Source organism: Carettochelys insculpta, chromosome 7 (genome assembly GCF_033958435.1).
Source record: "Carettochelys insculpta isolate YL-2023 chromosome 7, ASM3395843v1, whole genome shotgun sequence".
Classification (NCBI taxonomy): domain Eukaryota; kingdom Metazoa; phylum Chordata; order Testudines; family Carettochelyidae; genus Carettochelys; species Carettochelys insculpta.
Genome location: NC_134143.1, coordinates 62507591 through 62533606, shown reverse-complemented (window position 1 = coordinate 62533606; position 26016 = coordinate 62507591). Strand labels below are relative to the sequence as shown.

The window sequence follows — 26016 nt, the reverse complement described above, 5'->3', positions numbered from 1 at the left end:
TGTAGACGCTGAAATACAGGTTTGTCTAACACTGTTCAGCTAATTTGAGTCCTCCTAACTTGGCTTACATTACAGTGTAGACATATTATGAAAGGTGGAGAGATTAGCTGGGAAAACAGCTTGTTACTGGCAAGTGGGTAGTGGTAGATGAGACAGGGAGATGCTTGGATGTGGCTTGCAAATGCTGTGTGTGTTTGTGCAGGTCTGAATAAGGCAGAAAAAAAGGTAACTGGAGATCTGCTGGCTGGTGCATGATGAGAGAGAGGTGGCTTGTAGGAGCTCTGCCTTCACGCCCCTAAATTAGATGTTGAATTAGGAAATGTTGGTTTGTCTTTTGCTTGTAACTTAAAGGAATCATGTCGAGGGTAATCACACTGTTTGTCAGCTTGAAAAAGTAAATCCGTCCATTATTCGTCAAACTCTTGAGTGTTCTTAGGAAAGCACCGGGGGCTAGAACCTGCAGGATCAAGAGCTCAGTGTGGTACCCGTAATGCAGGGAACTGGTTATCACTATGATCACTGCTTACACTGGGGCTAGTTATAGGACTTTAATAATTGGCTACTGAGCTGGGGGAGGGGGGGTTATTGCTTCACAGGTATACTGAGGTATACTTATTTTCCCCTGCTCCATCACATGTATTGCCACCTTATTTTCAGTGCTTCAGTGATTTTACTGTCTTTCTCTACATTTATGAAGTTAAAAGCACCTGCCAGAAGCACCTAGGTGTCTTTGAAAATCTCGCAGTATTAAATAATTATTACAGTTAGTTATTACAATTACATAAGAAGTGGCTAACATCCACATCCCCAACAGCAGCCTGGTGACAAAACCAGAAAAAAACAAAAGAACACCCAAATGAAAAATTTCAGTCATCACCTTCTAAATTCCCTCTTATAAGATGGGGAGGACACATGGATGTTGCAGTGTGCTTTGAAAATCAACAAATTTTAGACTTGGCAAACTCGGGGAGTGAATTTCAAAGGTAAAGATCCTTGCAAATTCCTCTGTATCAGCAATACTCTCCTTTTATATAATAAGGATTCTAGCTCTCTGATCTCAGCTGTATTTCCAGGTGTTTATAGCCTGAAATTTGGACTTCAAGTTAGAGTAGCAGGGGGCAATTATTTGAGTTCTTGAGGTCAGTTAAAATTTAAATTGAATTCATTTTTAGTAAAAGTTGTAGACAATACTTTTTGCATGTGTACATTCATGGGCAAATTCAGAGATGCTGGATATGGTGACAAAAGATGGAACCCTGTGCATATACACAGATGGCGAAAAATGTAGTTAGCATTTCTCTCTTCCCCCAAGTTTGTAACCAGCTCAAGGCTTCATCAGATCTAACTGCATCCACTCTGCTAGTTTGTAAGGGAATTCCATGTTACCCCTTGTTCTGCCTCTGTGGTATGTAAGATAAGGATAGAAGCATAATAATTGTAGCAAGAGCAATTAATATGTCTGTATGCATTCTTCTGATCTTTTAATTAATTAATTATCACTTAAGTATATAAATTGTACTTAGTTGTCCACTGCCACTCTGAATTTACACTTTGGTTCTTTCTCCTGGAATAAATAGAGGAAGACAGAGTGGGTGCAAATGCTCAGACCTCCATTTATTTCAGTGGAGCTATGATAGTCTTCTGCTGCGATGCAATGGGCTAAATTCAGAAGTAGTGTGTAAAATGACACAGTTAACTCTTTTTTTACACCGATGCTAGACTCATTCTGAGGAGCAATGTAAATTGTGCGTAATGTTTGCATGCTGCACAGTTACAAGAAAGTATAAGCTAAAATAGTTTCTAGTAATATTTGGGGAAAAGGATATTGACTGGTGGTGACAGAACACTATTTTCTTTACTACTTTTCTAATTTACTGAAAAAAATTACAGGAAATGAAGCCTCAGATTTTTAAAAAAACACCACCTTCAAGATGAGATTCTTACTGTTACCCCATCCAAACAGAATCTGTAATTGGGTACTGTTGCTATTTTTATGTTACTGTGCTTCGAGAAATGTTTGTTTATTATATTAGTATTTTTTCCTCTTTTAGGTTAACAGAACCCTCTGGATATTTAACAGATGGACCAATAAATTACAAATATAAAACTAAATGTACATGGTTAATTGAAGGATAGTAAGTATATATTTTAAGTTGATATAACCATCTGATATATATGTTCACTTTAGTGGTTTTAGAGAATTAATTCAGTAGAGTTTATGCTTAAATCACCTGGATGCTAAGTATACCAATACATTTTTAAGGTTTTTAACAGTGGTAATTATTTAATTAAAAAGTTAGAGTGGGATTTTCAGAAGTGGTCAGAGTTGGGCAATGTACCCACTGAAATAAAAAACTAGAGGTAGGCTAACACTACATGTTTTTGAAAACCCTAAAATATTTGTATTGCCTGTTTAATTATTCAGACATGCCATGCATTCCACATAGGCACAGACCCTGCCATCTAGCGTGTTGTTCTTTTTAGTGAGATATTAGGAGCAGCTTAAAGTGCCGAACACATCCGAAGGCCATACTAATGCCGTTTAGTAGGAAATGTGCCCAGCAGGTGTCAAGGAGCTGAAGGTGAATAGCCTGAGTCAGTCACTTTGAAGACTAAAGAATCAGCAGGATCCCTCTGAGCAGTCTTTATTCATGTAATATAAACCCCTGATATTCTGAATGTGTGTAACACTAGAGGATCTCTTACAAAACATAGCCTGTGTATACAGTGCAGTCATTTCCTTTTATGGTTATGTTTATAAAGGCATTTTGAAAGGGGTTAAGAAACGTAATCTCTCATTTAAGAATCCTGCATTGAAATCTCCATAATCCACAGCATTTACCCACATAATTAAATCACTGAACAGTATAGCACACTTTGCTTCCAGTTGAAAGGTTTTAAAGAGCACTGTCTCAGCAATATAACATGAGTGGTAAAATTGAGGACTAAAACTTTGTCAGCTATGTCAGTGAGTCCGAACTTTTTGTATCTCACAACTGTCATGTTGTCTGGAAAAACAAGAAGTTGTGTGGCACCTTATAGTCTAACAGATATTTTGGAGCATAAGCTTTCATGGGCAAAGACCCTCTTCATCAGGTGCATCAGATGCATCTATTTGACAAAGTGGGTCTTTGCCCATGAAAGCTTATGCTCCAAAATATGTTAGTCTATCAGGTGCCCACAACTTCTTGTTGTTTCTGAAGATACAGACTAACTCAGCTACTCCTCTAATGTTGTCTGGAGTGTCTCATGACTTTGAATGCCTGTGTTTGGGCAAACTGTCGGAAAACAAGGCAGATTGCACAAACTGTTTGTGTCCTATCATTAGATTTCTCGTAACAAACGTGGACTCCTGGATGACATATTACCTGTCTTACCGTGGAGTCAGACAGTCCTCTTAGACTCTCTAGTCTATCTTGCCATCCAGACAAACTGGACTTTGTGATAAAATGGTTACTTGCATCAAAAATCACATCACATTTAAGTTGCTTCCATTTCCAAGAGACCAGTTTCTTACCCCAGATCAATTGGTACCCCAGATCTTACACCAAAGACAGCATTATTAACCATTTCTACAGTAAAGTTACTCAAGGTTTATTAGCTAAGGAAAAAGAAATGCAAGTATTTATTGAGAAGTTAAACCCCATAAAATTTATCCACAAATGAGTTAGTTTGTAGTTTTGAATTGTGGCAGTGATGTAATAAACTTCCAGTTTCCCAAATGTTTTTACAAGGAACTCAGATTGTCTCTGGGGATCTCCACTTCACATCAAGCACCCTTCCCTGTAAGTGTCTAAACAGCCCAGAGATCCAGGTTCTTTCCTTGAGTACCTATTTTGTAGCTTTCTTCAGGAAACAAGCTGATAGTATCTCTTCCTGCATGGGCTTTTTCTCTGAAAGAAAGGGAGGAAAGCAATTTGAGCTTTTGGCCTTTGATCCTGATACACACTGACCACTTGCTTTGAAATTAGTACTTTAAAAGAAAAGTTGCTCATCTGTGTTTCCCAAGGCTTCTGTTTGGTTTGATGGGTTATTTAGTGACCAGGGTGTGCAAAATGTGAATGTTTGCTACTACATTACAGCAGGATGCAGGTAAGTTGAACATAACGAAAGTAACATCCCAATAGTTTTCATGAAGTTTAAACACTAAATACATTCATATATACAGAGTGGTCACTTTGATCTGTGCTAATAAACAAGAGAATTGACCTGGTTTGCCAGCACTACTGGAAGATTTCAAGTATTGACCAGTGCATGAATGTCAGTTGTCACAAGATTATATACAAACACCTTCCTTCTTTGCCATACACACATACTGCTGGCTATTAGGATGGGGGAGAGATAGTGTTGCCATTTTGGATTGGATATATTCTTGATGGCTTCATCATATACCATAGTCTTTAATTAAAGATTCATTTTTAAACAATTCTTGGAGACTCCAGAATAATCCTGGAGTGTTAGCAACCCTAGAGAAGGAATAGGGAGAAGGTATTTAGCATGACTTAGCTACTCTTAGTTAAGACCTCACCTTATCCTCCCCAGTTCAGGCTTCTGGCCCCCTCAAAGGCATACCTTGGTTCTCTTCTTGGTGCATTGACGTTATGATGGAGATTGTCATTCTTAGTTCTATGATAAGTCCTACTGAAGTCCCTGATTTTGCATTGTATTCCTGTTGAACTCACCACACATTCCTATGTTTTATATTGGAAGGTGCACTATTGTCATCAATACAGTGGACCCCTGACTTGTGCGGAGGTTGCACTTTTGGCAACCCAGTGTAAGTTGAATTTTTGCGTAACTCGGGAAGCCAGGAAACTGACCAGCACTGGTGCTGGTCAGTTTCACGTCTCCCATTAGTGGAGGGGAGCTGGGAGTCAGGCTGCTGCCTGGTTCCTGGGGACTGGAAAACTGCTCCTGTCAGGAGTGGCAGACAAGATTCAGGCTGTCGTCCCTGACAGGAGCACTTTCCCTGCTCTGGCAAGGGGCATCAGCCAGACTCTTGGCTGCAGACAGGAGCAGTTTCCCTGCTCTGGTCAGGGGCGGCAGTTGCATTAACCCGAGATACAACTCGAGTGTGCATATCTCAGGGTTTTACTGTACTAACGATTTTTGATGGAAACTAACATTTTAATATAAAATTAATTTAATTTTTTTTGTACCAGGTTTTATAAAACTTTATCGAAGTCTAAATTTTGGGCTTTAAACATTGACATTTTTAAAACTTCATGGATCCTAAAATCAATGGGTAATTTTAGTAATTATTAGCCTTGAATTGTAAGCATGACTTTTAAAATATTTCAGGACAAAATATTAAATTGTCTGGTTTTAAATCTAGTTTTATAACAACTTTTATCTGCATGTGTTGTGATTAGCTTGTTTGCATTTAACAATGTAATGTTATGACGGTGTGGTTAACTTTATTATACGCAGTTATGTTTTACTATAGAATTGTATTGAGTCTCTACTTTTGCTACATAATATATTAGTGTTACCTCCTCTTGTTTCTTCTTCTTTCAGTCCTAATGCAATATTAAGATTAAGATTTAATCATTTTGCTACAGAATGTAGTTGGGACCATATGTATGTTTATGATGGAGATTCAGTATATGCACCTTTAATAGCTGTATTTAGGTAAGTATTTTTTCTTAATTCTTTAGTATTAGCATAAAATATTTTAATGTGTGGAAAAAGTAGCACTAGAGATTTTAATTTCCTATTGGTAATTTGCTGTCTCTCATTAATAGTAGGGAGAAATGTAAACTGATGGCAGAATAAGTTGCCAAATGGGGATGCAACATAATAGAACTTTTGACTTTGAGTAAGACCCAAAAAAAAACTTTTTTTTTGGCTTAAGCTCAGTGCTGGCATTGCACTGGTACAATTGAGAGTGCCATCCTAGGGGGAGTGAGTATCCAGTAACTTTATTATGTCAAATGAGGATTTTGAATGTAAGTGAGGGATTGCCCAGTGGAGGAAGAGGGAAAATTGCTTGATATAGTTGCTAAAGGAACATCTCAGAATTTGTAGCTTATGCAATAAATACATTTTATTGCTTCAGTGGGTTAGCAGTGATGCTGGGACCATTTTTTGGGTGGCGGTGCTGAGCTGCACCCCTCTCACTAGGCCTGTTGATTGGGTTGCCAGCTCTTCTGAAGAGATGAACCAGAGTCCATTGCTGCAAATGGCCTCCTGTCTTTCCCATCTGGGAGAGTTTGCAACCCTAAACACCCCTGGTTGGGGCCAGAGCTGGGGGCAGCTGCAGAGCCCTGGTCCAGCTGCAGGACTCCCAGCGGCTTGCAGAACTGGTGGGCTGCAGAGCCTGTAGCAGGGCTGGTGGGTTTTGGATCTTCTGGGGAGCAACAGAGCCCATGGTGAGACTTAGGGTGGGGGCTGGGCTGGGTGTGGGGACGTGGGGCAGAAAACCTAGAGCAGGACGAGGGAGGGAAGTGGAGGGAGGTGGAGTGGGCTGAGGGGTTTCCCCCTCACCACCTCCACCCTCCTCCCGGCATTGCCGTCTCCCTGGCTTCTCCCAGCTGAGGGAAGTGGTGCCCCTCCACCAGTCTTGAGCCGCCAACTTCCCCCAGCTGGGGGGAAGTGGGTGGCTGGAGCCTGGGATTTCAACATTTGCGTTAATACGATTAATGCATATGTTGAACTTGCATAAAGCAGGGGTTTACTGTATTAAGAAACAAACAAAAATGTCTGCAGAGCACTATATTTTCCAACAGTAGTATTGTACCCTGTAAACTTTTATACTATGTTTGCTGTATTTATTCCCACTTTACTGTACTTATGGAAAAGGCAACTAAAATTTACTTAGGGTTAAAACGCTGGTTATTTGAGAAGTGTGGATAATAGAAGGCTGGATATGAAAGAGTTTACCATGTTATGGAGTAAGCTTTTGTGGGTAAAACCCACTTCAAGAGATGATTTGAAGCAGAAATTGCATAGGATTGTGTAAATATAAGGGCAGAATTCTCTAAGGTGCCACAGGACTGCCTGTTGATTGTGCTGCTTATAAGAAATGAGGAATATACATTAAACCATGACAGATAGATTACAAAAGCCATCTATTGAGGGAAGTTGGTGTGAAGGCAATCCTAATAAAGTTATACAAGGTCTTTTCTTTGTCTACTAGAATGCAAAACGTGTCAAAGAATAAAAATATGTTTGGGGTGTACTTACTGGCCCAGCCTTTGAGATATCAAAGCTCAAAATGATCCACAGACAGCAGAAATCACAGAAGGGCTTGATTGCTCTTTTGTTTTTATTAGATAATTTGAATTCTTATAATTGGATCATTTCTGGGTTAGCTAATTTATCGGGGGCCAATTACCATACCAGAGTAACAGCTCTGTTATCCGGAATGTTGGGGCAAAGGGGCTGCTAGATAAATGAATATTGTGATTAACTGAGAGTTATACTTTACCAATTGAATGCCAATTTTCAAATAATTAGAATACAATGAGATGAATGAAGTATAAAACAATATTTAGGTACTTAACTATCCGGTAGGTAGTACTGCACTGCAGTGGTTGGTTTCTTGCAGCACTTTGGTGCATACAGGTAAAGTTTTCGATATAGTAGGCTATCTTATGACACTATATTACTGTGTGCAGCACATGGTGTACACCTGGATCATTAATGTACACTTAACAATAAAATTATATTGAACATAATTTAATCTTTCTTTGATTCAGGAGTTACTTCACAATCTTACAGTGCCTCAAATTCTTTACTATCAACAACAATTGTCATTGTAGATGTAGAATATGTAGGAGATTGGGGGTTGTTAGCAGATGCGTATTAAACCCTTCTCCTAACTTAGAAATTTTTGAGGAGTAAAGCCACTTCAAAGTAGCTCAGGCACTTCGAAGTTGCTGCAAGGGAGGATTAGCTTAATGAAGTGCTGCGTATTCACCGCAGCACTTCATTAGTAACCTCCCATTGCCCTGATTAACATGGCCCCTTCAAGTTGGGGGCAAGTGTAGACAAGCCCTTAGTGAGTCTATCTTCCTCCTCTGTGGCCCTGATCCCACAAACCCTTAAACCATGTGTGGGCCATTAAAGCAGGATGTGGGGTAGAAAGAGATGTTTTTAAATTGCTGGACACCAAGTACATGTATTTTAAAAACTACTGAAAATATTTAGTGTGGAGAAAGAAGAAATGGTAGGTGATCTCTTCTTGTTTCCCTTAATGCCAGTTCAGGCATCTGACTTCCACTGTTTTAGTGAAAAGTGTTCCTTTACATGCTTTAGGTGACACCAAAGAATCATCTGTTAGTCTATAAGGTGTCAGATGACTTCTTGTTGTTCCAAAAGAATCATAGAATTCTAGGGCTGGAAGGGACCTTAGGAGGTCATTGAGTCCAGCCCCCTGCTTCAAGCAGGGTAAACCCCAGCTAAGTTATCCCAGCCAGGACCTTGTCAAGCCAGGATTTAAAAAACTTTAGGGATGGAGATTCCACCACCTCTCTAGGCAACACATTCCATTTCTGCACCACTTTCCTGGTGAAGTCGTTTTTCCTGATATCCAACTTGCTCTTCTTCTGTAACTTCAGACCATTGCTCCTTGTTCTGCCGTCTGTCACTACTGAGAACATTTTCTCTCCATCCTCTTTAGAGCTCCCCTTCAGGAAGTTGAAGGCTGCTATTAAATCACCCCTCAGTCTCCTCATAGGTCACATGCTCCAGCCCCTTAATCATTTTTGTTGCCCTCCACTGAACCTGCTCCAGCACATCCACATCCTTTCTATGCTGACGGACCCAAAACTGGACGCAGTACTGCAGATGTGGCCTCACCAGTGCCAAATAGAGAGGAACAAGCACTTCTCTATGTCTACTCAAGATGCTTCTCCTAATGCACCCCAATATGCTGTTAGCCTTCTTGGCTACAAGGGCATGCTGTTGACTCATATCCAGCCTTTCATCTAGTGTAATCCCTAGGTCCCTTTCTGCTGTACTGCTGCTTAGCCAGTTGGTCCCCAGCCTATAACAACATCCTTGAGAGCAAGCAATATAATCACAGTTATTAGCTATGACTATTTTATTATTAAGGAAAGTAAAAGAAAACATTGAACAAAACAGATGACAGAACACAAGTAATACACTGGTTACTTCTTTACATTCCCTTTTATATGACTCTTTAGAGAGCTTTTAGCAGAAGATTTGATGTGCTTCTATGGATCTGCTGGAGTTTGATTTTGCCACTTCAGTGAAGACGTGGCAAAATCAATCTCTCTGGACTTGGCCTTCGACTGCCATGTGAAGTAAGGGATATTGGCATGAGCCTGAAGAGCCCTGATCTACACCAAGGCACAAAGTCAATCCTGATACATCGATTCCAGCTATGCTAGTGGCATGGCTAGAGTTGTATATGTGGGATCGACTTTGATCCCAAGGTAGACCAGGCCAAAGTGTATATCTCTGAGACCACGTCTACATTACCTGGAAGATCGACCTGCTCAGGGTCAATGTTCTGGGGTTGGATTTCGCACATCTGGTAGGGACACACGAAATTGACTCATCGGGGGGTCAGCATTCAACCCCTGTACTCCTTGCTATCATAAAGAGATCAACGGGTGAAACTCTCTCTGTGACCCTCCTTAGTGAGGGCGACCAGATAAGTAGATTTCATGTAAGTCAATTCTAGCCATGCCATTGCCATAGCTAGATTTGCACATCTGAAACTGACTTGGGCTGAGAGTGGGCCTGCCTCTGGTGGGGCACTTTTCTCTCAAGTTATGACCAAGATATGTTTTACCCAAATTATTGAGAAGTGAATCGTATATCCTTAGATAATTAAGAAAATATCTAAATGTGCAGAAGAATTTAGTTTAAAGCAAAGCGGATTCTGTGATTGGTATTAATAACAATTCAGTTTATATTTGGGCAAAATAAGCCATCTTAACTAAATCATTTGAAACTGAATGACATATTTAACGCAATTAATTAGAAGGCATTTTGGGAGCTGTTTTAAGATAGGTCAGTTATGAATATTAAGAATCTTAGAACAAATTTAAACCAATTTTTTCATTCTTTACCAACATGTAGCTCTTGTCTCCTCTTCAAGAACTACTGGGGATCACTAACTATTTTGTGATTAACAAGAGAACAATTAATATTTTAAGTTACAACAGCATTTCTATATCAACAAAAATGTATTGGAAGTTTTTTTTAATTTAATCCTTCAGCAGTGTTTATCTTTTTCTTACCAATTCATGTTGAAATCTTTGAGAGGTTTTCTTGGGGCAGTTTCTTCTTGTATCATCTCTGTTTTTCTTACCTGTTCCAAGTACAGGTTGAATATCTCTAATCTGGCACCCTCAAGACCTGACCAGTGCTGAACCAGAGAATTTGCCAAAACACAGGAGGTCAATATTGTTTAGCCGTATTACCAGCACTTTCACTGCTTACTTGGCTTTTAGAGGACATTTAGTGGTAAATTAGAGGTAAATAACAGCACAGAATACTGAGAGCCAGGACTGGTGGCTGTAAACCAGCTTTATGGGACTGTGAGGGACTTGGCCACATCCAAGATAAGTGGACATCTGGCAAACTAAAATCATACCAGACCATGGGTGTTGCCATTCTAGAGAGTGCTGGACTGAAAAGGTTCAGCCTGTAACTCTTGTATAAATGAATAGGGTAAGCTGTGCAGTGTGAACAGGGTATGGCTGTGTGTGTGTTGCTCACTTCAGACCTTTTTTTATACACTTTCCCTTCCTATTTCTAAGAAATTATAGGAAAACACACTTCTTTCAGGCTTGGTTGGATTTCAGGTTGGGTACATTCATTGGCTTCATGTCTTCAGCTACAAAATATGCAATCTGACTAATAAATATGCAACATTTCTTAAATTTCCTTTGTTGTTCTTATGATAGGAAAACAGATAACTTTTAAAGTTGGTTGTAACTCTTTTTATTTGTAGCATTTTTATTAGCATTTGAGTGGAAATTAAATCTTGTTTTTAGAAGTCCAAATATTTCTGTTTCTATGTGAAAGTTATTGGTTTTTAAAATTTTTTGCTAATCATGAATTAAGTTTTTAGCTTCATAATTAAAGAAGTTTGTGGTGGTTTACAGCAGTTTTTAGAAAAATAATTTTTCTGTATATTTAAATTAGGAGAGCAAGTTGCTTTCCTACTGTCAGTATTATTTAAATGTCCTGCTAATAAAAATATTCTATACTAAAATGGCTTCTTATATTAGTAATTGGTTGAGCAAGGTCATTCAGTTCCGTGTTGGTTGTCAAAGCACTCTACTATTGGCATAGAAGTGACATTTTAAAATTGTATTAGTGGCTTGGTATTTAGCTAATGTACTTATACAAGAGTTTGCCATATTAACATTTAGGAAATAAAAGGATTAAAACATTTCCAACTGTGCACGTTTTCTGTAGAATTTAAGGACACCAACAGAGAGGATTTTCTGGTAAAAGAGGCCCACTTTACCATTAGATTTACGTTTCCATAACCAAACAGTATATTCCTTTGCATAAACATTTTTTTCCCTAAACCATTAATGTTTTATGTGGTTTATTTTCCCTTGAGTCAAGGTCCATGGTGTTTCAATCTGCTTGTTACAGCAATTGATTTTCCATCAAGTATTTTGTACAAAGCACAAATACCAGTAGCAACACACTTTTAAATATGAAATGACAAATAGAAATAGCTTAGAAGTTTGAAAGTAAAGTAAAATTTAAAATGTAGATATTCTGAGTTAATGTAGCACCCTTAGCACTAATAACTCTTCCCCAACCCTGAAATCATTTTTATCTTCCTTCATTTGCTTGTCCTTAGGAACAGAGTAGAAGCCTCCTGGCATTCCTTTGGTTAACTTAAATATTTTAAATGCTTAAAAAAATATCTTCATGTGAGGTACTTTTCTTTACACACCATATTTATGAATATAATAAGTATGTGGTAAGATTAAGTAAACGCTCAGGGAAGTTTCGTGTCCAAAATCATAATTTTTATAAATATTTTGCGTTAATACTGAAGTCTTTCTCCTACAAAATAAGCTATATATTTTGACAAACACATTTGGTTTTGAACTGACGTCTGTATTTTAGTTAATCTCAAATTCATGGGATTGCTTTCCAAAACAGAATAACACAGCTTTCTGATCAGTCTCTCTGTGATTAACACTGTGCTCAGAAAGTAAGAGGGTAGGAATGGACTTTCTTACTGGAATACCATAGCAAAAATATTTAGTTCTTATTTAGTTGGTGGGCATGTCGTTGATATGAAACAAAATTCCATTAGGCCAACTGTGTTGTCCACAATAGACTTAGATGTCTGACTTTTCCGAACCTGGTACAATCTTTTTCAGCATAAAATGCCATTTTTTTTTTTTTTTTAAGTAGAACATGTAAACATGTTCCCTTTTTATTACAAGAAACATGCATATAAAATTTGAAGCAGTAGTAATCCATTTTCTGTGCCATGAAATCAACTATCATGCATTTTTTTATATTTTTGACTTCATAAAATATCACTCAAGAAAATACAGTAGTATCAAAGCCAGGATTGCCAGATAAAGGAGCCCTCTGTAGAAACAAAATTGCCTATCAAAAGATGGTATGGGGGAAGAAGGTTTTTGTATAACTCTAAGAAATTAAGCTTGTTGTGCTAACTTTTTTGCATTAACTACCACTTTGTTATGTTTCTGAAATAATCATGTATTTAGAGGTAACAAAATTAATATCTAATGCTCTTTGCCTGGTCTGCTGGAGTAGCCCCTTACATCTCTGTACTAGCTTCTGCAGAAGTCATGGAGGTTATGGAAAGTCACAAAATCCATGACAGACATGCAGCCTTACCAACAGTGCAATAGCTAACCAATTTGGCGCCTGAGGCAAGAACATAATATTGGGTTCTTCATATATTCATAGTATTTATTTCATAGAAAAAGGGAAAATACATAAACAATACAATGTTTGCTTATCATAGGTGAGATTTGCATAAACAATACATATATATATATATATATATATATATATATATATATATATATATATATATTACATACAATTAAGGAGTTTATTGACCAAATGTTTACAACTAATGAACTGACAAATTGTATAGGATAAGAATTAAAAACACGTGAGAAAAAACATCTCAGTGCAGCAGTGGAGATGCGTCTGGTGCTGGGGGGAGTGTTGGGGTTAGTTAGAGGGGGACCTTCATGGCACAGATGCACCTGGCTCTGGGGTGGTAGGCTGCTTAGGTGGAGATCCCTCACTCAGTGCTGAGACACTGTGGGGAGCTGGTTATAGGGTGAACGCTTGCCCAGATCTGAAATGTGGCTGCTTCTGGTGTGGGGAACAGAGGGCTGGTATTTGGGGACTGGGCTCTGTGCTTCACCCCCTCTTAGGTGAGATGGGTGAGGTGCAGGCTGTTTAAACAGGGTCCCAGAGTAAAATGGCCCTTCCACTATTTGGGGGAAGATCAAGGGGTGGGGTGCTGCAGAGCTTCTGGGGAGAGTAGGGCTGTAGGGCAGGGCCAGACTTTGAGACCCCACCCTTCCAGAGAGTTTCTCCCCTGCAAGGGCCCCTTATGCAGTGCTGAGATGCATCTGGCTCTGGGGTGAAACACGGAGTGGTTGTACAGTGAACCAGCACCGAGGTGCAGCTGGCTCTGGGGTGAGGTATGGGGCCTTGTTATACAGGGACCCCTTGCCTGGAGCAGAGATGTGTCTGACTCTGGAGTGGAGTAGGGGCTGGTTACATAGGGACACCTTACTTGGCTAGCTCTGGTGTGGGATGCAGGGACCAGTCACATGAGACCCCTTGCATGGCATGGAGATGCATCTGGCTCTGGGGTGGGGCACAGGATCTAGTTACACAGGGACCCCTCACCTGGCACTAACATGGGATGGGACACAGGGACCCCTTACAAGGATCCCTCACTTGACTGGCTCTGGGGTGGGATGCAGGGACCAGTCACATGGGACTCCTCGCCTGGCATGGAGGTGCATCTGGCTCTGGGGTTGGGCACAGGGACCCCTCATTTGCCTTGCTCTGGGGTGGGGGTCCCCAGGCGCCCCAGCCCCCATCCATGACCCCAGGCCTCCTGCGCTCCCAAATCCTTTATGCGACTCCAGCACCCGCACAGCCCCCAGGTTCCTTCTGCCTCCCCATCTCCTCTTCTGTGATTCCAGCCCCTCTGCGCCTCCAGGGCTCCCAACCCTCCCCCCCCAGTGACCCCAGCCCCCCTGAGCAGGCCCCTGAGCTGCGCAGACGCCCTAACACCCTGTGATCCTGGATCCCTGTCCTCCCTTAGCGCCCCCCCCCAGGACCCCCAAGCTCCCTCTGTGATCCCTGAGACTCTCTTGTCCCACCCAGGGCCCCCCTCACTCTGCCCCCATCTCTCCCCTGTCGTACCTAACAGGAGTCCAGCTGAGCAGTGAGCAGAGTGGACTTTGCTGTGGCTTTTTTTCAAACCTCTGCTTTTAATGGAACTCAACTTAAATTGTTTAAATATTGTTCTTTTAGTTGCTTAGCAACACAAGGCAGGGCTGGGCCTGAAGCAGCAGAGTAATGCGGCAGCTTAATGAGCTGCAAATCTCTCAAACAGCCGTATGTAGCTCACACAGAGCTGCCCAGCAGGCTTTTAAAAACGGTGCCACCTGTTTTGAAGTGCGCTTCGTAGCTGTGGCGCCTCAGGCGACTGCCTCAGTCACCTCACCCTCATTACGGGTCTGCTTACCCACGTCCAGTGTATAGACATGTCATTGGTAAATCCTGGTCCTGTTGAAGTCCATGAGAGTTTTGGCATTGACTTCAGTGGAGCCAGAATTTCTCTCAAGATACCTAAAATGAAAAGGTATAAGATTCATAATCTCCTTGTAGCAGAAATGAAACCACATTTTAGCAGAGCATAGGTTGCCTATTCATTCACCTGCTGAAACCATCCCAGCCTCTTGCTCAACTCTGAGAGTCATCTCAACTTCCTGCTACCTCCTCTCCTGTTGTCTACTTGCTGCTCACTTTCCTTCCGGTCTTCCCATTTTCTGTGCTGTACACAAGTTGTTGGGTGTCCTTCAGGAGCATGATTCCTAGTCTACATTGAGAGGGAAGGACAGCTGGGGAGAGATGAATAAAATGTTTACCTATGTATCTACTTGGGGTTGCTTGGTTATTGGTTTATTCCTCCTTTTAAAATATGCCTTTCCCAAGTTTTTCTGTATATTTTTTGAAAATTTGCTCTTTGTAATCTTTAATACTAAGACTTCCAACTGGATTTTCTGTTAAGTATTTTTGTTTGTTTCTTTTTTTTTTTTCATTATATTATATTACATACTGCATATCATAGAGATTGAACCTCTTTAGTCTGGCACCTTTGGGACCTGCCGGTGCTGAATGAGAGAATTTGCTGAACCACAGGAGGTTTTTAACATCCGTTGGGCATAATCGTCCCCGTGGGCCAGGGAATACAAGCCTTTGGCTACATAAAATCAGTGCAGGCACATGAAAAATCCAAAGTGTCATAGGCTGCCATTTAGCAGCAGCGCCAACGGTTACTCTTTGTCAGTTGGTTTCTTCAGTAACCTGAACTCATGAATAATTCATGATCAAGGATTTAAAATCCAGGCCTCTGATTGGGCGGAGGTGGGAGTTTCTGGCAACTTCCATGGCCCGGAGGACCTGGTTGAGAACCACAGGTAGGATCATTAATATTTAAATTGCCTAATGAATAATGCATGAGAACACAGAATAAAAGCAGGTGCAGCACAGTGCTCTGCGGCCCTTGGGGACAGACAGGATTCTGTCACCCTGTACAGGGAGGTGTTGGCCACTTGTGGCATCCACCAGCCCTCAGGCTAGCCGCTCAGGCGAAGGCTTTGCAAAGATTCATCAGAGCAGAGCTGATCTCACCTGGGCAGAGCTGAAATCGCACAGCACCGCTCTGTCACCGTGGTGCAATCGCACACTAGCAGTGTTTCCCTTTACCACCGCCAGGAGCAGAAAGTGGCCTCAGTGGGGACGTGGCTGGGTGGCGAACTGGCCCACCGCTTTGCGGTGGGTACTGCATACCCAGCCACTGAACCCTGAGGGCGCTGCCACTTCTGCGGCATCACCACTCTCGCCGCCATTTTGTCTGCACTCTCTAGCAGCTTCTTACCTGATTGGACAATCACCTGGATTTGACACACATACCGGATTTGACAATATACATCTCTTCTTCAGGACACGTAAACTCTACCCTCTAACACTGAATGAAACACTAGCCTGGGACACCGGGACCCTCTGTGAGGGAGCGGGGGGTTGCTCCTCCGTTGTTCACCCTCCGTGACGGGGGAGGGGAAGTACCTGGGGGCCTGACCCCGAGGCCGGGCCTGAAAGCCCAGGCTGGGATATTACTTCAAATATTTTAAGAGCACATTTAATTAATAATTCTGTTAATGTTTATTAGGTATACATTTCCTTAATAATTAGTATTATTAGTATTCATTAGGCTCCTAGTTAGTGTGATTGTTGTCTAAAAATAAGGTGAAGGCTTAACCTCCCTTATTCTCTTTTGCCTATTCCACCTCTATATAAAAATATATTGCAGGTGTAGGCATTGCCACCCTGCCTCCCATTTGCTGTTCACCCTAAGGGACCTGAGGAAGAGCATATTGCCTCCCTGGTATCCTCTAGTTAGGCCTACTGGAGTAGTGAGGGCCCCCCTAAGAAAGAAGAGGGACAGCCCTGACAGCCTCCTGGCCCTAACCCTTTGGGGCAGGCTAGCACCCTGCCCCCGGTAGGGGGTGAGATTAGTGACCTCACCCCTCCTTTCTAAGGGAACAGCAGGGATTTAAAACCCTAACCCTAATTATACTTACCTATACCTATTCTTCTAACCAATTTTCTGCCTTCCAGTTAAATAAAGTCTAAAGACATCTAACAGGAATCAGCAAGGAAACAATGTTTATTGTAAGTTTATAAGTTAGTTGTTTAAGAGTTGATAAATTTTAAATTTGGTGGTGTTCCTCAAATAAAAATTTTAGTTATTTTGTTTTAACTTTGACCCTTGTCCTTGGTCTCGCCTTTCCTTGCCAGCCACTCCCTGCTGGGAGGCTCGGGTGGGGTCTAGTGCACACTGGGGTGGGGCTCTCCTGCCTGGGTTTGTAGCAGGGAACTGATCGGATCCTGGGATCTGTGCTAAGGAGGCTTGTGACCTCCTTTTAAGGGCTTATTTAAATTACCACCTGTCCAGAAAAAAGCCCGTCAGAGGTCAGTATCATCTAGCAGCATTACCAATGCTTCCACTGCTAACTGGGATCTTAGAAGACATTTAGGAGTAAATTAGAGCTAAAGAACAGCAGAGAGCACTGAGAGCCAGGTCTGGTGACTGTAAACAAACTTTATGGGACTGCAGGAAACTTGTCCACACCTATGATAAATGGATATCCAGATAATTAAAATCAGGCTGGACTATGGATGTTGCTGGATGAGAGATTGTCAGACTAGAGAGGTTCAACCTGTACATTATACATTATATTTAACATTTGCTTTTGAGTTTCCTTAACTTAAAATAAAATTTGAGTTTGCTGTGTGGCTATCTACAGTTTTACATATAGTATGCTTTTTCTCTGCTTCAAAGGTGTTATGTATCAATTCTGTTTCTCTTTTTAATGTTCTGTAATCAAAAACCTTATTTGGATATCTTACAATTATTTTCCTGTGAAAGTTATGTTTTCCATAGTTTTTAGTTAAAAATCATGCTTTTTGCATATGAACTAATTATTTTAGTAACAGAAGACTTTCAAAGGTACAAATGTCATTTAGATGCTTATCTGTCACAGGAAGTCCATGTGAATGGTGCATCTAAATGCCATTTGTATGATTGAAAAAAATCCCAAAGTAATCTTTTAACAGTATTCTCATGGCAGTGCACATGCATACATAGTGAACTTACATAGAATTTTGTATTGTTACAAAAACAGTTGGGACACCTTGTCTCTCTCAAGCTATAGAAGTGTCCATGGGTTTGAACCACATTTCAATCAATATAATTTTAAAGAGGCGCCATAAGATTTCCAAATTACATTGGAGATGTAATTAATGATTGAATCCAAATTATTTTTGTGACAATTAATAAGATTCCCTCATTTAATCTCTCTTTTTCCAGTGGTCTAATAGTCCCTGAGGTGCGGGGAAATGAAACCGTTCCTGAAGTAGTTACTACATCTGGCTATGTATTGCTACACTTTTTTAGCGATGCTGCTTATAATCTAACTGGCTTTAACATATTTTACTCGTAAGTATTCATTTTTAAAAAATTGTTATTTATTAGGGCTATGAAGTTCTTCAGCAGAAGTATTTGTACAGTGTATATGTTTTTTCTGTTAGATACTAATTATGTCTAGGAATTATCCACACGGATAAATTTTTCATAGTAGGACATCTAGAAGATATTTGTGGGTTGAAAGTGAATGAGAGATTTTAAAACAGTACAACAAGGTGAAGTATACTGCTGCACTGAATGTCCCAAACTCTTGCTGGTAGGGACCCTGAGGATCAGATATTGACCTTTACCCATGTTGATAAGCTCTTTACTAAGAGTAGGTAGTTGGAGTCAGTGGGATAAGTTGTGTGAGTATGGGATCGACAATTGACACCCAGCTTTTCTTGGATAAATTAAATATGTTGAGAGTCTTATGTCTCTCAATGTAAGTCCTATTTTCTAGATGTAGAGTCATCTCTGTAGTTCTTTGTGAATTATTTCCAGTTTTTCAGCTCCACTTTGAACTGTGGACACCATTATTGGACACAGTGTTCCAGTAATGCTCTCACCAATAGCATATGACGACTTTTTTACTGTCTCAGTATTTCCTGTTTCATTTTTTTTCATCCAAAACTTGGTGTCCTCTAAGCCAAAACATTTCACTAGGAATTTCCATAGTGTACCAGATCTGAGGTTCATTGAGTCAGTACCAGGTGCAAGAACCTCACAATAGGCAAGTTGTGGGATAATCTACTTCTCATGTTAGGTCTCATCCTGGCCTGTAATACAAGTTAGTTTAAACCATGAACCACAACATTTAATATCCTTCCAAAATGTTACTCTTGATAATAACTCTAGATATTTTGGTTATCTAATGTCCAAATCCTTTTTTAAATCTTAAATTCTTTGTCTCAACAGTTTCTATGCCAACGAGTTCCACAATCTAAATATATGTTGTGTGAACTACTATTCTATTTCTTTTAATCAGTTTTTAATATGCTATTTTTTTAAAATTGTATTGAATGTCCTGTTGTTCTTGTGTTTGAGGCAAGGAGAACAGAAGTACCTGATCTATCTTCTGGCTACTCACATTATTTTTTATTTTTATGTTTTCTCTTATTCTCCACCTTTATAACTTAAATAATTACAGTTTTTTCAATCTCTCTTCATATGAGTTTTTTTTCATGCCCTTGACCAGAGTCCTTGCCCTTTTCTGAACCCCATCTAATTCTGCAATATGCTTCTTGAGATGCACACAATATTCCAGAAGAGGCCTTGAAATTAACTTGGATAATAGCACTATAATGCCGTCTGTGTTGAATTTTATTCTGTTCCTTATATTCTTGCATTTTGCATGGTTTTTTGATCCCAGCTATATTCTGAGCAGAGGTCTTCTCTGAATTATCCACAAGGACGCTGATCATATCCTTATAGAGGATAGGTCCATCAGTGTTATTAGCCAGAATGAACAGGGAAGCAAAGCCATACTCTGAAGTGTTTGTCAGAAGCTGGGAGTAGGCAACAGGATGGATCACTTGATGATTACCTATTATTTTCATTCCCTCTGAAGCTTCTGGTAGTGGCACTGTTGGAAGAAAGGATAGTAGTCTAGATGGGCAGAAAGAAGTCTTGAAATATTTTCTTCCTTGGTATGTGTGATAGCAGTTTTGTGTCACAAAATAATCTACTTACTTCTTTCGGGTGGCATCAAGAAAACATAACCATTTATCAGTGCTGCAATTGGATATTTTCCACAGTTGTTTCCACCTGGTTATCATGGACGTCAATGGCAATATGACAGCGTTCTTAGCAACAGTGTGTTCTGTATTCTTTTATATCTCAAAATTCGTAATACATGCTATTAAATTATTATGTTGGAAGAGCCATAAATAACTGAGACTTGCCATCTTTCTTTCAGTCTATATGGAAATAAAAATCATTGAATTAATTCCTACTTTTTCTGCCCTCTTGTAACTGATTTTACAGTAAAGAAATCTCAAGCTTAATCATTTCACCATCCAGCTTTCATTGTTATGTTTACAGAGAAGATATGTTTACTATTCTTTCTGTTTCTCAGAGGCTATGTTTACATTGAGATTTTTTAAAAATAATTTATGCAATTTGCACTATGCAAATGGCACTGAAGTTCAGATTAAAGGGCTTTTTCCTTCGTTCCATTACCCCTCTATGACAAGTGGTAGTGGAGCCGGAATAGTGCACCTGAAATAGTGCTGCTATTCGCAAACAAGCTGCAGCCTTTCTATTTGGGAACACCTTTGTATCCTGAAATAGCATCCACAGTGAAAATGTAGCCAGATAGACTACTGCTGTACTTATTATTAGGGGTAAGTTAACTCTTGTGAGTATCTTAGATTTGCCGAAGTTTCTGCTGCTTTTTTTCTTTCCTCCTGTACTACCTCCGTAATTTCTTCAGTGTGTGCAGATACTCCTCTCATTTCCCACCTTGGCTGTGTCTACACTTACCAAAAATTTCAAAATGGCCATGTTAATGGCCAGATCAAAGAATACTAATGAGGTGTTGAAATGCATGTTCAGTGGCTCATTAGCATGCCACCAGCCGCGGCACTTCAAAATTGCTGCGTTTCACTCCCTATGAGCTCATAGGAATAAGGGGATTTCGATGTTGGTGAGGTCCTTTTGGAAAGGACCCCTGTGTAGCCGAGCCACGTGGGAGTGAAACGTGGCAATTTCAAAGTGCCGTGGCCGGCAGCATGCAAATGAGGTGCTGAATATGCACTTCAGCGCCTCATTAGTAGTCTTCAATCTGGCCATTAGCATGGCCATTTCAAAGATTTTGGTAAGTGTAGATGTAGCACTTCTGATGAATTCTTCCTCTGCCCTTTGCTTTGCTTCTGCATTGAAATAATTTTTTCAAAAAATCAGGCAAAAACCAAACCAAACCAAACACTCCCCGGGCCAAAAAAAACCACTCTTCATTTTGCTGCTTGCCATCACTGTCCCATTAGATGCTCAAGTTCTAGACGTGACAGGCTACTCTACACCATTGCATTGTTCTCTGTCTTTAAAGTAACCTTCCTCAAGTGGGAGGACAGAGAAATGATGTTGCTGGTGCTGAACCATCTAAAGTAGGTCAAGGAAGCAGCCTGGATATTTAGTCAATGTATTGAGCCTGGCGATACACAATGAGCAGGTCTTACTGCTTTCAGAGTCACCACAGCAGGAAGGAGATGAAAGGCTCTTTCTTTTCCAGATCTTTTTCTTCCCTGTGAATGCCACATCAGTGTTGCCAATGTAGCCCTTTTCACTAGTGGTAATTAGACTTTAATCCCTTAATTTCAAGGGGTGGGGGTGGAAGGAAAGCTGTTTTGCTTTAATTTGTTGCTCAGCACAGATCCATTCAATTATAAGTATTTTATAACGGGCTTTGTATCATGGCTTTACAGTTTTGATTAAAAATAAGAAACTGTATTTGGAAAGCATGTAAGAGCCATCCTGAAAGGCATTATGGCAGCACTTCATACTCTTAACAAAATAAATATAAAAAAAATCAGCAGATTATGGAAACTTCACACACAATAGGGTTACCTTAATTGGAAGGATAATATAAATCAGCTTGTTACCCTCCTTTAATCATTAGTTTTATTTAGAATAGAATGACTTAAATAGTGTCTAAAGAATTGTAGCTTTTGTGTTCCCATTTTCATGGATCTTTGATTGCGAAATTTAGATTTCTTGGTGCAGGGCCAGTCCTGCATGATACAGCACAAGGAGGCCTTAGTTCTGATTCTGTCACAGACTGTGTGTAAGCCTGAGTGAGTCATTTAATCTTAGTGCATCTCTGTTGCCAGTCTGTAAAATAGTGATTATATTTATATCAGTGACTGGCGATTTTCAGATAATAAGAGCTGTACACAGCAAATGCAAATTATTAATATGACATATGAAAAGCTTTATCCAGCTCTCTCCTTTCCTTGTTGCCTTATTTTATGTATTTATTTTTACAGTATTAATTCCTGTCCTAACAATTGCTCAGGGCATGGGAAATGTACAACTAGTGTCTCCATACCAAACCAAGTATACTGTGAATGTGACAAGTATTGGAAAGGTGAAGCCTGTGATATTCCATACTGCAAAGCTAACTGTGGCAGCCCAGATCATGGCTATTGTGATCTTACAGGCGAGAAGCTGTGTGTGTGCAATGATAGCTGGCAAGGTAAGTTGTTAATATATGAGTCTTAGAATCAGGCATGCATGAAAAAAAAACAACCTTCATTGGTGTATCTGGCCTGCTATGCAAATTTAAATGTTTAACTAGAAACAGTTAATTTAAAAATACACTTTCCAAATGAACTGGAGGATTACTTCTTAATCTAGATGTGTGTTGTATCGATATGTATTTTGTATTGAGAGCCACATGTTTACCTTAATGAAATTAAAGGCAGGTAACTTATGAGTTGATCTGTTGTAAAATCAAAGATGATTGTGCTGAAAATACTTTTTGTAATATCTAATCTCACCTTCTTCATGAAGCAGCTGTCTTCTCTTTGCGTTAAGTGTAAGGCAGAGCAACTTGGACAGTATCAGTGAGGATCAAAACTGTTACCTCTTGAGCAGAGGTGGGAAAACTTTTTGGCTTGAGGGCTACATCTGGGTATGGGAAATTGTATAGCAGGCCAGGGTGCCGGGCACACCCCTGGCCCTGCCCTCCAAGTGAAGTGTTAAGCTGGTAAAGTGGGCTGATGACCCAACCTGGGGATGCCACTCGTGGCCTGTAGTTGCCCACCCATGCTCTTGAGTCAAATCCACCATATGAGCCGAGACACATGTCTTAGCCAAGACTATTTCAGGGTCTCTCTCCAGCTGGCCTAGTCACTGCTAAACGGAGAGATTGCCACCCTGAGTAGATAGGTGTTATAAAAAATGAGTCCCTTAAAATGTAATATATTAAGCATCTTTAAAGACAGCCCTCTCTTTAGCCTAATTTTCCTTTTTGTTCATGTTTTTTTAACCCTTATGAATCCTTTTGTTTTTTTTCTCTTTCTTAATTATCTTTTTCCATAGAAAATCAGTGTTTTATACTTCTAAATGTGTGTAATTCACTTATGGAAATGGGACATAGGTTCCTAAGTCACTTAGGTAATTTTAAAAATTTTACCCTTAGGTTTGTTAAGAGGGCTTTAGACTATCAGGATTAGCTTCTTTCTGTTTTCGATTTCTGTTTTGCTCCTGAAAACGAATGTTTAAAATTACTACATATACTCTTGGTTTGGTCCTGTGTATTGGTGATCTGTGTTACTTGAGTGACATATATAATTTATTGATTGTACTTCAGTTAGAACTCTGCTAATATACCTAAGAAAGAATGAGATGTATTAATTTCCTTCTAGGAATGAAACACAATACTGTTTTTTAAATATCAATGCATGTTGCTCTGTTAGTCTATTTAAGGGTGTGGAGTGAAACTGGGATCATCCAGGGCATGATCTGAAGACATGATCGGTTGGCAGAGATATTCCCGAGGCCTGTAGAATCTTTATTAATGACAATGCATATAAAAGGAAGCACCCAGGTTCATTCTTGCAGTCCAAGTCAGGTTGCAGAAGAGTTGGGTTTTCTTTAATGCCCCAACACTTCTTTCTACCATTCCTTTAACCTAGTGGTATTTAAAAGGAAGCACAGCACAATATTTTGTTTTATCATTTTCTATTTCTAAATGAACTCTGCCATGAAGCATCAAAGGGTTTCCTGCCAGTCCCAAGCCTGGACAAAGGAGGAGGGTTGGTCAGATGAGTGACTATGTGCTGATCATAAAACGACAATATGAATGAAATCTGATGCCAGTATGACTAACTGATAAAAGATGTCATCTCGGACATTGCCCAGATAAGCAAGGTCCACAATACCAATCAAGTGACCAGGGTTGGGTTGATAAGTTGGCTACCGAAAGAAAATTACAAGTAGCACGTATACTATCAATTGGAACGTGGAACATCCGAACATTGTGGGTGACTGGAAAGTTAGACTTGCTTCAAAAGGAGATGGAGAGATACTGATGCAATATACTTTGACTGGCAGAGATGCAATGGATGGAGTTGGGAGAGATGTGCAGTTGCAAAGTCATTTGTTCAGGGCATGAAATGAAGCATGGGGAAGGAGTCAGATTCCTTCTTAGCAAAAGAGTTAGAGGAGTATTGTTAGGGTACAAACCGGTGAGTGTGAGAATGATGGTAGTGAGATTCAAAGTGAAACTATTCAACATCAGTCATTCAGGTGTATGAACCCACATCGCACAGTGTGGAGGAAGAGATTGAGCTATCCTATAATGACTTGGCAAAGATGCTGGAGGAGATAGTGAAGAGATATGCTGCTAATCAGAGGAGGTTAGAATACGAAGGTTGGAACAGATAATGAAGATTGAGAGTGTGTCATGGGAAGGTTTGGATATGAAGAAAGTAATGAGGTGAGAAATTACTGGAGTTTTGTTTCGGAGCATGAGATGGTGATCTGCAACACGAAATTCCAACAAAAGGATGGTAAGAAGTGGACATGGCAATTGAACAATGGGAAGTCCAAGAACATGATACATATGATCTTGAATAGAAGAAGAAGATGGGTAACATCAGTACAACAGTGCGGAACTTTCCAAGGAGCAGATATAGAGTTGGACCACAGTCTAGTGATTGCGTACATCAAGATGAAACACAAGAGAATGCATAAGACACAGTTAAAGAAGAGATGTGGCAAGGCTGGGTGAGGAAGAAACGGGGAATGCATACAGAGCAGCGCCGGAAGAGAAGATCAGGAATGTGGGCACAGAGAAAGACCTAGGTAAGACCATTGAAGAGAGAGCTGTGGCAATAGAAGAGGCAACTGACCAGACTGTCCTGGAAGAAGAGAAGATCAATAAGAAGTGGACTCTGCAGGAGACATTGAAGTTGGTCCAAGAGAAGAGGGCATTGAAGATCAGAAGGGATGTTTCTGAATGGGTAAAACAGCAATACAGAGTGAAATGCAATGAGGTAAGGAAAGCAGACAGAATGGATAAGGCAAAAAGGTTAGAGGAGCAGTGTGAAGCTATACAAGGTATTACTGTGAGTGTAAGACCAAGGAGGAGTATAAAATGATTAGAATATTAATAGGAAGTGGCAGCAGAAGCAGATGGTGATCAACGAGGAGGTGCTCATGAACAAGGAGAAGGTTCTTCTTCGAGTGTCCCCGTGGGTGCTCCACATTAGGTGTCGGGCTCGCCCGGCGCCGCAGATCGGATCTTCCAAGCAGTTTCTGCCGGACCGCGCATGCGCCGGTGCGCGCCGCTCCCCCGCGCGCTCCCGGCCATGTGCGCGATCCGGTCCCCGCCAGTTCCTCTTAACCGCCGTCGGCTGCAGACGGAATCCAACTAGGCTAAGGCCAAGTAGTGTATTCAACGACTTTATCTGTTTTTTCTTAAAGTTTTTTTCAGGCACTTAGGCTACTATAAGCTAGCCGGTTGTTATTTTGTAAAAAAAAAAAAAAAAAAACAACGAACAAGCTAGGAGAGGGACAGCTCAGCCAGTCCCAGTAACAAGCGCCGGAGGCCAGGAGCTAGGGCTATCAGCCCTCCTGCTAAGGCAGACCATCGGACGGGGAAAACGGCACAAAGAAGGTGCTAAGTACCCACTTAAAAACTCAAAGACTCACCAACAATGTCCTCTTCAGGCTTTAAAACAAGAGAAAAAAAAAAAAAAAAAAAAAAAAAAAAAAAAAATGCTGCTTCTTGATAAGGCCCTCCAGCCAGAAGCGCCGGAGCGGCCGCAGCAGGAGGGACCCTCCGGGGCCCTTAA

The 26016-nt window shown here is 40.5% G+C and overlaps 1 protein-coding gene across 4 annotated transcripts in view; it reads left to right on the top strand.

The window, feature by feature from the left end:
• Positions 1 to 26016, top strand: part of ATRNL1 (attractin like 1) — a 1060182-nt gene that overhangs the window by 50497 nt on the left and 983669 nt on the right. For all 4 annotated transcript variants that reach the window (XM_074999076.1, XM_074999077.1, XM_074999078.1 and 1 more), the window contains exons 3-6: positions 2052 to 2135; positions 5518 to 5631; positions 18119 to 18247; positions 22201 to 22409. In XM_074999076.1, the coding sequence (XP_074855177.1) occupies positions 2052 to 2135; positions 5518 to 5631; positions 18119 to 18247; positions 22201 to 22409 (536 nt within the window). The remainder of the gene's footprint in view (positions 1 to 2051; positions 2136 to 5517; positions 5632 to 18118; positions 18248 to 22200; positions 22410 to 26016) is intronic.